This window comes from Semicossyphus pulcher, unplaced genomic scaffold (genome assembly GCF_022749685.1).
Source record: "Semicossyphus pulcher isolate SPU_LCO1_2020_fin unplaced genomic scaffold, fSemPul1.0.p SCAF_19, whole genome shotgun sequence".
NCBI classification, from domain to species: Eukaryota; Metazoa; Chordata; class Actinopteri; order Labriformes; family Labridae; genus Semicossyphus; species Semicossyphus pulcher.
Window position 1 is genome coordinate 14,380,606 of NW_027211692.1, and position 12,564 is coordinate 14,393,169.

General features: G+C 43.8%; 1 protein-coding gene across 1 annotated transcript in view; it reads left to right on the forward strand.

Moving 5' to 3' along the window:
- The window catches only part of rsrc1 (arginine/serine-rich coiled-coil 1), a 122,666-nt gene that overhangs the window by 97,646 nt on the left and 12,456 nt on the right, over positions 1–12,564 (forward strand). Inside the window, exon 7 of the mRNA XM_069668872.1 lies at positions 2,261–2,332. Within this exon, the coding sequence (XP_069524973.1) occupies positions 2,261–2,332 (72 nt within the window). The remainder of the gene's footprint in view (positions 1–2,260; positions 2,333–12,564) is intronic.

The window sequence follows — 12,564 nt, forward strand, 5'->3', positions numbered from 1 at the left end:
CAAGACCCAACGAAGTCTAAATGAAGTGAAAGGCCTCTCCTCTCCCCAACACCGGGCCGTTTATTACCCGCGCTAATAAAAGTCCATCACAGAATTATCCTACAATGAACTGGAGCTGCTAAGTTGGCGAGAAATATACTTCCAATAACATCCTCTGCACACAGACATGTCTGTGTTTGCAGATGGGCTTTTCACAAATACAATGTTAAAAGACTTTTCATGATAGTGCAGCAGAGTGTTGCTGTAATGTATCTTTTTGTAGTTTATCTTTTTTTTTTAAAGCAGAGCTCCTTATTGATGTAATTAAATCGTATCCCTGGCTCAGCGCTCAGGCCTACTTTCATTGTTTTGAGGGGGCAGGAGCCCCGTGAGGCAGCGCGCTGATGAGAGATGGATAAACAGTTTGATTTGCTGCTATCGCCCCCAGGCACAGTGTACTGGAGAGATGAGCAAGAGGAGGAAGAGAAAAGCATGAAAACGGGGAGGGGTGGGAGAGGGCAAAACAGAAGGAGAGAAGAGACAGCGAGAGGATGAGAGAACCTGTTGGGGGAGGGATGAAGGGATCGAGGTGGAGGATAAACATGCAAACAAAAAGAGGCGACAAATCACTCCTGTTGTTTGTGTGAACATGTTTGTGGCAAGCTTTTTCCTCTTATTTCTGCTCGTTTGTCTCCTTCCCTCACCGTCAGTTCCTCCCTTTTTTCCTACGCGGCCCCCATCTACCTCCTCTTTCTCCCCGCCGTCTCTCCCTCCTGCTCCATCACACCACCAGCGCCGCTCTGTTTCCTACCTGCCTCTCGGTAGCCCCGAGCAAAGTGGGAACTGAAGAACACAGAGAGGAGTTCACTCGCTCGCACAAAAAAAAACACACACAGACACACACACACACACACACACACACACACACACACCGTGCATACAGGAAAACTCATGAATGCACTCGCAGAAAGATGCAGGACGGTGCAGCTCATGGTTTGGTATTTTTTGGCACACAGACTGACTAAATTATGACTGTGTTAGCTAAGAGAAATAGATGAGTTGCATAGACACACACACGCATGCACACACACACTGTAGCTGAGGGAGGTAGAGGAGGGTTCAGTCAACCATGTAGAGTCATTGTTAGTAAAGATGCGGAACCTCCAGACTTAACCAGCCATAACAGCAGTGTGACGGGTTCTTTGTCTACGCCAATTACTGAACAAAAACAGCAGCGCAGTCACACGGAGACGAGCGCAACCCCTGGCCTTCTGCATCCACACACACACACACACACACACACGCAGGGACGTGTTTTTATGTAACATCTTTGCTTGCAGCGCAAAATCTAACACACAGCCAGACACAAAACGAGCATATACGTACAGCGGCATCTCAAGTGGTGCATTAAACCACATTCGGACACCCACAGCTGTGCCCTAACACAAACATTCTGTAAGCGCTCACACCCACTCCTATGTTGTATAAACTTCCCCAAAACAGTGCACAGCTCTCCTCCTCCCCTTTCTCTCTCATCCGCTCGCTCTCCTCTCCTGTTTCTCTCTCCTCCTCTTTTTTTTTTCTCAAAGTTTAAACTCATTAAGTGTAATGATATTGGAGACTCAATTTTACATAGCTCACTCATCAACCAAGTGAGATAGCAATAAAGGCAAATGGCTCCGCCGAGGCCCTAACGCTGCGAAATAAATGATGCGCCGCAACGGAAATGTAATTAATTTAGAGGCAGTATTGATAGTCCTGCCATACATGGCATTATATTTTTTAATGTGGCTTAACATCTTGATTATTCAGGGGGAAAGGCGGCGTGAAAAAAAGGGATGCGCGACAACACGGCTGGTGATGAGAGATGCTTAAAACGCCCTGACGAGTGTTTACTCCCGCTGCCTCACTTTCTCTTAAGCTTTTCATTATGCCGAGACGATAAACACCTCTCAGGAAGACGCGCTGACTTTTACAGGGGTATGAAGGAGAAGCAGAGACGGGTGCCGAGGAGAAGGAGGCATGATTCATGTTTTTGTTGACTTGTTTTTTTTTACATTCTCTCAATTTGTTTCAAAAAATAACACCTCCCTCAGAAACAACTCGGTGTGCAAATATGTATTTTCGTAAATAGGAAAATCAAATATAAATAAAATGTGTTTTGATTAGATTGTCAGCACGAACATCATCTCTAAAAAAAATGCTGTAAATATTTTGTGTAATGAAACGAAGGGCTTCTGCTCCGCTCCTGACTCTGCCGTGTGCTGTTCTTTCTTCTCAGCCAAGACGGACGAGGTGCTGAAGGCTAAAGTAGCCAAGAGAGAGGAGGAGGCCCGCAAGAAGCAGGAGGAAGGTGAGTAATGTGTGTTTCTGTCCGTCACAGATCCACCGTGGAGCCTGTGATCAATACTGTATCGGCTTTAACAAACAACAATAGAGTCACAAAGGAAAACAAAAAGCATTACAACATAACAAAAAAATGTTTTATTAAAGTTGAACATAATGAAATAACACTGTGAGATACACATCAGGTTTTTACATGATGCGATTAGACACGTTTTATAAAGCTTACATGATAGAAAAGGACACAAAATATATCATTTTAAACCTCATACCAGCTACTGTTCTCACTTAAACACTCTTAACAAGTTCACATTTACACATTATCTCACATCCCTGTGTCTTGTAAAGCAGACTTCTTCCGTCACAGCTCGTCTGTACGTCGCACAAACACAAACTTTGATCCTCATTGCACTCCTTAGTTCTTTATTAGACCGCTGTAATCTACATAAAGATGCATAGTAGGTGTGCAACACTGAAATCTGCTTAGCAGTGCAGGCTGTAAATTTATCCTGGCAACCTGAAACCCCCCACCACCTTTAGCACCAATATAACACACGCACACACACACATAGATGATCTCGATACACATTCAAATAAAGTCAAGAGTAATTTGCGGTGGATGTTCTGGCAGTAATGAAAGTCCTTAGATAGAATAATGACCCTGGTCCCTGTTCTGACCAGAGCATAATATAAATATCACATGTGCTGTTATCACCTTCAGTGTGTGTGTGTGGCGTGTTTAGTAGCATAATTTGTTTCAGTGTGGGTGTTTTTATATTGCAGGATTCTCCCTCCGCTCTTTCTGTGTAGTTTTAGCATCGAGCAGGCGCCGCATCGTGACCTTTAAAGTTCGCTGACCTTTCAGCCAAATGAAAGTCCAGCCATCAGAAACTAATTAGCCCTGCTCTCCTCCTCTTGTCGCCGCACTTCCTGGAAGAATTCACTCCCCCCTCTCTCCTGTTTAGTTTTTTCTGCCTCGTTCTCACATTATTACATCTCATCTCTCTCGGCCCGAGCGCTCTGTCTCTTCCTCTTTCCTCTTTCTGTTTTCTCCTCACATTTTCCGTCTTTCCTCTCAACTCCATTTGTCCTCATAAAACCATTTACCGCCCCTCCTCCCCTGCCCTCTCCTCTGTCTCTTTTTCACTACTTCCCTTCCCCTGCTTCCCTCTTGCTCTGTGTGGAAGCTTTGCCAAAGTGGTGACTAAGTGCCTCGCTTTGGGCGAACAGAGCAAGGCTCCCAGTCAAACAGCTTTCTTAAGCTAAGTTCACAAAGCACTGGTGCCTCTTTTTTGGATTCATTCGACTCTTTCTCCCCTTTGCTCACAGCTCTCTCATCCTTCACTCCAACTGTTCCTTCTGTGTGAAATAAGGTGTTGTGCTTGGTTGTGTGGAGGAGCAGTGCGGTACGGCGTGCTGTGCAGGCGATGCCTTCGAGGACCATTATTTTATTCTTCTCCCTGCACGGGGACACATGAAGTGAGATCAGAGAGCCGTGACAAAGTGGCCCCGATGACTTGCCCCTGCCTCAGTTGCGAAGGAAGCCTGTGGCAGCGTCACAAACGCACACACACACACACAGGCATAGTTAGCTAGCTCTATCTTTTGCCCTTCCTCGCAGCGCAGCTAAAATGGAGGAGGTGGGCCACTGCTGCTGCTAAACATCAGATCACCAGGGGTCTCCTTATTCCCCGCAGGGCCTCTGAGAGGTCAACACAACTAGAAAGTTTACACTTGAACCGCTAAGTCGACTGAAATGAGAAAACCTTTAAAGAGAACGGAGGGGAGAAGTGAAGAACACATCCACCTACACTCCTCGTTCATAAATAGATTCACATCCTAGACTGGCGATGCGTTTGAGTTAGTTTAGCCCTAATCGAAACCACAGAGATCTGATTCATGCTATGATATGCACGCTATTATTGTAGCCAACTGTGGCTGCGTACTGCGGAGCCCTGCGAGAAGAGAGAGAGAGGGAGTTTTATCAGCAGGGTTTTCACTGAGAGAGAGAAAGGAAAGGATCAATAACTGACCCCGTGGTCATCAGTTAACAAAGTAGTGTTCACTTAAAAGGAGTGTTTGGCTCTCTGGTTAAGGGCAGCCAGATGATGCTGGTGGTTGAAAAAGGAAACATGTGATATGAAAAGGGTGCAGGAATGAGCGGGGAGGATGGCTCCTTTGTTAGTTGCTTGCCTTGTTTAGGCTATTAAAGCTGAGAGATGTTGTTTGTGTGCCCAGGAGGCTTTTAGCTCACATAGTGTGTCCAGCTATAATAAGAAGGAGCGACTGCCAGTGTTACACAGGCTGTTTGTGTGTCAGCTGGCACTTTAAACAGGCTGCTGAGCATAACCGGAGTTACTGCGGGAGGTTTGTAAGGTCGGACAATTAACTAAGTATGTGACGCAGCCGAGATTATGAATCAAACCTCCAACAGGAGGGGACGGGCTGCTTTGTGTTTCATTACTGTCAGATACAGGAAGTGCTTTCTCCTCCTCTTTTTTTCTCACTTCAATCATGTTGCTCTTCTTAGAAACGTCTTTAAACGGACAATAACTGCAGAAGAAGAAGACTAACCTACCAATCATCTCAGTGCGTTTGACTGGTCTTACCCTCATTAAAAAAAGATAAACATATAAGATGTTTGGATTGTGATTTCCAAAATTATCAAGACAAATACGTGGATAGAAGAAAGAAAAAGACACCAATTGCAAAAATACACAATTTATCAGAAAACATCCCCCAGAATCAAAAATAAACAAAGAAATAAACAAGGAAACAAACAAAAGCGCCTCCCAGAGCCGCTTGCCACTTGGTTACAAGTACTCAGAACAATAGTAATAATAATATTACAGATTATACATACAGAAATATACATACACACACATAAAAACATCATACATATATGTATATTGGGGAAACAAGGGTTCAAATCACTTTGAGATGCTGCCTACAAGAGGAAGAATCATTTTAGTCTCACATTTTCCATCAATTGAAGCAGGTGATAACTCCAGATAGATAACACCCAGCAATGAGACAGTGATTTAATCTTTACATTATTAAAGATATTCAGTTTACTGTCTTATATGAGGAAGAGAAGCATCGCATCCTCACATTTAAAAAGCTGTTAGACGGGAAATGCCGGCTGAAAATGGTATTAGATAGCACCAAAAATCTGTAGTTATTGAAGTAAGTCTAACATTTGTTTTCATTTAGATTTTACTTTGATTTGTCGTGGAGTTTGTTAACGTGTTTTTCAAAGTTCAATGGATTCACAGAGCTGTTGCAAATAAAGTTGTATCGATTAATTGATTAGTTGTCAACGATAAAATGTTTTGATTTTAAAATTATTATTCAAACTATTTTGTTTAATTCTCTTTTGGTTCCTTCCCGCATATAAATGTTTGTCCAGTTTCTTTACTCCTTTAGGACAAATTAACTAACTGGTTGTGGATGAAACAAGACTTTGGAGGAGCTATTTTATGACATTTTTTATTTTTATTTTTATTTTTTGGGGGGGGTTTATAGCTTTTTTACACATAGATACAGACAAAACAAAAACAGCTAAAACAAACAAAAATAATAATTATCTCCCCGTACCCACAGAAAGAAACAACACATTATTATTATTACTATTATTTAATGTTATTACATTTATATTAGATTATTAGATTTTTTGGGGGGCTTTTTGCTTTTATGTAAAGCCGAACAGCCGAAGAGAGACAGGAAATGTGTGGAGTAGAGACTGAGGGGATGACATGCACCAAATGTTCGGGAGTCGCACCTGCGATCAGAGGACTGTAGCCTCCGTACATGGGGCGTCTGCGCTACCAACTGAGATAAACCAGCGCCCCAGAAACAACACGTGCTTGACAATAGCAGCCACATCCATACTTAGACAACAAACAGAGCAGTTTCTCATTAAAAGGTAGACCAATGAGAAAAACATGTTAGAACTAAGGGCAGCAAAGTGGTTACAAATTAGTGCTTACCCTGAACAAACTTCAGTAGAGGGTCCCAGATGTTATCACACACACTTCCTCTGTCTCCACTATACACGCTCAGACTCTCAGTAAAGTGTTTTGTAAAGCCATTCTTTATATGAGGGAAGTATTGATGAAGAAGATGATTAAAACGCCCTCCTCAGTATTACAGCATGTTTAAGTGTGTGATCAGGTTTGTCATCAGTTAAAGCCCCATTAGGCTTTATTAGGTTTCTTCTGTGTCTCTGCTTAATGTCCAGCAGAGCTCAAGAGAAAGGAACCAGTCGGCTTGAAAATTGGTGTCAAATGCTTCATAACCCCAATTTGTCCCCCACGCACACACCAATGCTTCATCAGGCTTTAAACCCACCTTGAACGAGTGAAAGTAAAGTGTTGTGTGTCGTTCACGAGGCGCTGACGGACGCATCGTTTCATTTGTGCCCCCCTCTTTCAGCGTTATGTAGATATGTATTGGACACCAGCCTATAGCCTGCGGATGGTGTTTTAGCCCTTCTGCTGCTCCGTCCCCATTACCTCAAACCAGCACCAGATTGGGAGATCATATATTTTAATGAGACGTATAATAGCTCTTTAACCCATATCATTAGGGGGATATATACCTACAGTTTGCTCTTTTGGCTGCTAAACGAAAGGACTGTTTCCCTAATTACGCGGTGTGTAGGACAGGTCATGGGTTGGGTGTGTACCTGTGTGTGTGTGTCTGTGTTCAGGAATTATATGACCATTAAATATTCAGCCGCAGGCCCCCCTCCAGCTCAACGCCACCACCCCCCCCCTCCCCTTCACTTCCTCGACCTAGCATCCATTAACGCCTCATCACCGTTTAACTAGCTCTGTTGTCAATCACCACGAGGCCTCGGCTGGAGCAGAAAATGTCTGGGTTTGGTTTCCCTGCCTCGCTTGTTCAACATATAGAAAAGAGACTTGTAGGATGCCTCACAATCAATATAAGAGAAGTGTCATTAAGGGTGCACGCGGCCGCTCAGTCATCTGTTTGAAATAATATTCCTCTTGTTAGGTGTGATTACACGCTCGGCTAGACAATTTGTCAGTCAGCTAAAATTTCCGCTCGGCATGCAATACCAGTGTGGGTGTGTGCGTCCGTAATAAACGGTGTGATCCCTTTTCTAATTGAAAATAATAACTAATCCGCGGATAACAAGCTCTTGTATAATCCAAAGCCGTATCCCTTCAGTTCGGGCCTATCTCGCCTGTAATAAAAGACAGGAAATGAGAGGCAAGTGAGAGTGGTGGCTTGGACATTGACGCTTAATGTAATCTGCCTTGAAATCAAATTATTTGACCTGGAAAGCCTAACAATACAAAACTCCTGCCGGGCTGCTGTTAAATATTTAGCACGTGCCTGTCATGAATACAAATGGTGCGCAAATTAGAATCTACAGGCGCGTGACCCCCATATCACACCCCGGGAGCACAGGGGGGCTGGCTCTGCTTTAAATGTTTTAATTACCGGGGCCGTGGTGTGGCGTGCCGCGCCGCGCCTCCTCGCTTCTGCCACTTGAAGGACAAGCGGTGAAATTCATCCGCTGGTAAACACGAGTGATCCTGTGTCCATGATCTCATCACATTAACTAAAACATGGGGATTCAATAAGGAGAGTGTCTGAATTATACTGAGCTATAATTATAGTTCCCAGCATCCTCTCTCAGGGTGGATAGAGCGTTATACTTTTTTTTACACCGTTCTCTCCTCTGGATATGTGAGCCACCCGAGGACTCCGGGGAGGCTCTGTATTGCTCTTGTGCACTCTGCGCTGAAGGAAGATCTGTCTCAGTGATTTTGATGTAAGAAAATCTGCTTTGTATCGATTGAGTATTGATTAGAGGAGTTAGCCTCATCTCCTGTCGTTACTTCAGATAAATGGCCTTATTTGTTGTGTTATTATGTTCAACACAATCATGCCAGGAACAGTCAGAGGAATATTGAGCCGACACTTCATGGGCTTTATGGCTTCTATTTGTTCCAGGAATTAAAGGATGTCTCCCGCCTGTATGGAGCTGTGAGAAGAAGCACACTGACAATCAATTACGCTTTAAAGGTGTATTTCTAATATCATCCTACAGACTCCACACTTGTGTCTGATTTGTGTCCTGCCTAAATAATGACTGATTTGGAGATGAATAGTGCCACAGATTCAGTCGAGCCATCCCTCTCCTCTCTCCTCCCTCTTCATTCAGGTTTGTGGTTCCCCCCACGTTGAAATGATTAGTTATGCAAGGCTTGTAAGCACTGAATCAGAGTTATGGTCCCCGGGGAAATACATTTGGCAGAAAATCAGTGTGAGAAGATTTAATTATCACGAGGAGACCTTTTTTCCTTGCCTTGGCCCACTGAAGCCCAAACTCCTCTCCCCTCTCTCTCTCTCTCTCTCTTTCTCTCTCTCTCCTTCTCTCTCGCTCTCTCTCTGCAGCCAAAAAAACCCTGGCGTGCGGCACGGACGGCAGCCCTCTCCTTGCCTTCCTTCTCCTCCCAATTTGTTTCATTGCACGGTGATAAGCCAAGCAATTACTGCGTTATTGATTTTTCATCACTGCAAATTTAAAGTTGATTTTCTCCCCCCACCCCCAACCTAACCTCCCGCCCCCCCCCTCCCCACCACCCCTTTTCTCCCTCGGAGACGGCTCGGCAAGGTGATTAGGTGACCCCGTTGTCCTGCTGGTCCCGCATGCCGAATTCCGCTAACCCCGTGTGACCCCTTGTTGTCCCGGGGTAATGGGATGTTGATGCTGCCCGGTGTGCGGCTGTCACTTCTGCAGCGATGGAGCCTATAGCATAATCATTTCTATAAGGATATCTATGGGATGGCATGTTTGACCTGATAGCAGCCACGCTATCTCTGCCATAGGCTAGATTACACAGAAATTGAGCATGCAAGCTCCCAACCTGTGTTCACTCAGGTCAAGTGGACGGATGATGGACAGCAGCCTTTTACCCTCTGTGATTGGTAATCGTTCCTTGGGTCACCCTTATCAATTAACCTGCTACCAGTAGATGTAGATGCTACCATGTGCGTTCAGCAACCTGGCTTGAGTCATCAGGCTGATACATTTCCCAGATTTTTCCTATGTAATCTGTTTACATTTGGATAGTATTACAGAAATTTGTTGAAAATTAGGCATTAAATTCAAAAACATCTATTTATTTGTTAAATGTTTACAAACTACATCCAGTTTTACGAGCTAAATGTAGCATTACATAATGTTTTAATAGCAATAGCAAGAGTTTGCTGCGCTAACTGGAAACATTCCCGGTCTGTCAAAGTAGCTTTCTCACACACACACACACACACACACACAGAGACATGCGTGCGTCTGGACATGATCATACACAGCAGCAGTATACTCGTGCGGTCTAACAGGGTGGTCACACTGCAGTGATTAGACACACCCGCAGACTGTTACAGGTCAAAGTGCTGGCATCCTGGGTGGCTCTGGCCATGTGGTGGCCCATGACAGTTTGTCATTAGACATCAGAGGTCACTTAACAGAGTGTGTGTGTGTGTAAGGGGGGGGGGGCTGTTATGCGTACATGTGTGTCTCTATTTAAGAATATGGTGTGTGTGTGTGTGTGACGGGAGAAAGGAAGTTGTAGGAGAGTTCCCAACAGATGTGTGTGTTTGTGTGTGACGGGAGACGTTCGCTGAAATTTAAAAGAGTATCTTTTCAGTAAACAGAGAGCAATGTACCAGAACAACAATAGAAAAAAAACAATAAATAATGGTGGCAAAGAAACTATTTTAAACTCACATGATGCATTGAAACCATGTATGTCCACTCATGCAAGACTGTTGGCCTGTCAGTTCTTGGTATGAGCTGAAGAGTCACCTTAAACTGCAGTATTTTAGTAGCACAGATGATTCTAATTTTAGGACCAGTGAATGCACATTTCTTGTTCCTGCTTAGCCTATTTATTGTTTGATGTAATTTCTCTTTAAAGGCTGCTGTCTTGGCCAGGACTCCCTCGTACATCCTATCGTGTATCCTATCTCAATTAGGATATTCTCAGTAAAATACAAGTTAAAGCTCCTGTGAGGAGTTTTTATCTGGTCATGAAACAGACAGAAATTAATTCTGATTACTCTATATGACCTACAAAAGCAAACCAGACCATCAGCAACAAGATTGATTATTTCTATATGGTTATACTATACTGAAACCGCTGGCGGGGGGGTAGGTGTCAGACGAAGCGATCAACTGCAGGCTGCCTTTGTTTACATTTTCCAGGGCAGAAATTTAAAGTGAGTGATACATACGACTGTTAAAGAAAGCAGGATGAGAGTTTTTTATTATAAACCACAATTTAAGCATGTACAGGAGAAAATGAGCAAAGAGATAAGAGGTACGGCTTTGTCCACAGGGGGCGCCAAAATCAACACAAACCAAAAGTTCCTCACAGGAGCTTTAAAGAGAAATATAAATACAATATGTCATTGTTCACATGTGAAGTGGATCTTGTACACTGAACACAAACTGAAAAGTTTCGTATCGATGGTTTTCAAGTGTTTGCCTTCGCAGAACTTGTGTGAATCAGCTTGAGTACCGCAGCACCTGTGTTTTTCTTTCTCCTCACTGTCAGTCTGTTGACATCATCACCATCTTTAAACACCACCGTATCCCGTGCTGTGTTCTGTTTAATGTGTTGTCTTAATTTTTGTCCTGTCGTAGCCGTCAGTTTTTGCATCCTTTAACCTTTAACCTTTAACCTGTTTTTATCTCTTTTCTGTTTTTTCCCACTGTAAACAAGCCGACATCAAATTTACCGGACTTCTTTAAGTGGATTGATATGATTACAGCTAGCCCTCAGGATTGTGTGATCTGAGCTGCACCCCTAGCTACGGTCTGTTCTTCATGGCAACGGTGTATTATCGAAAAATAACAGACCTCAGAATGCCAACCAATCAGAATCAACTATTTAACACAGCCTGATAACATGATGCACGTCATCCCGTGATCTTGGGATTTTAATTAACCCTATTTACACTATTTGTCTAAAAATGTCAGATTGTCAGATTCGTGTATCTGTAGGGTCAAGAGGTGGCTGTGACATCAGCAGGAGGAGGAAAGAAGGAGGGTCATGAAGAGGAGGTTGTCAAAGTGTGTGGGATAAAGTGACAGTCAGAGAATGTAGGGGGGAAAGGTCATTACATGGGGCATTACGCTGTTTTAAAACTTGAGCACACTCATAATGTAATGCTGGGAGGAGGATTGACCCCGCCCCCTCTCACACAGCTGACAGGAATCAAAGATATCAGCACTGACTGGACATTAAAGTCACGCAGCAATTCATGCATTTCTTCCCTGTAATTTCAGAGTGAAGGGAAATAATTTACAGTGAGGATGAGGTGAGGTTTGGATTTACATGCAAATGATGATGTCACTCTTGTTTTGTCATTTTGTGTGATCTCGTCCAATAAGGCTACAGAAGAAAGGAGGGTGATGTATTACTCGGTGCCAAGGTCATTAGACTACAAGTGAGGTCAGAGGAGGAGGAGGTGGGGGGCCATTTGCCTAATTAATTACTACTCAGACACACTCATACACGCGGCCGTGACCTTTACTAATATAGTTTGTAGCGGACCACACAAACAGGAGCCTCTCTGCGTCTCAGTCCCTTCTCCTCACACACACACGTACACACACACGCACAGCCTGTCAGGAGCCAGCATAGTGAAAGGGAGAATCAATTACAACCCAACTAAGGGAAAAGAGTTGGTTGCTTGATGGCTACATGTCAAGAGGACTGTAGGTCATGAGGTGCGCGTGTGCCTGTTTGTGTGTTGGCGTTCATGTATGTGAAAATCGAGCCCGTTTCCTGGATTCAGATTACATCATTTTCATTTTAAAGACCTTGCTCCAATTAAGTAATTAGCTGCGTGGTGTTTCTCTTAATTATAGAGTTGTTCATAAAAGAGCTGCTGACCAGCCGGGGATCGAAAAATGGAGAGCGCTGCACTTTTTTTTCTCCCCCCCCCCCCGCACGCGCACACACACTCAAACACACACACATGCACAGCGTAGTTTAACATCAAGTTAATGCAGTCAAATGCGTGTTATTTCTGGTAAAGGGCAGGGCAGGACTCTGTATTCTAATCACGCTAAAACAGCACTGCGCTTAATAAAGAGCTCCTTCAGTCTCGCAGACAGTTTATGCTCCTTCATCTGTGTTCTGCTTTATTTTAACAACACTTGTCCGTTATCTTCCAAAGCCTCTCCAATTTAAC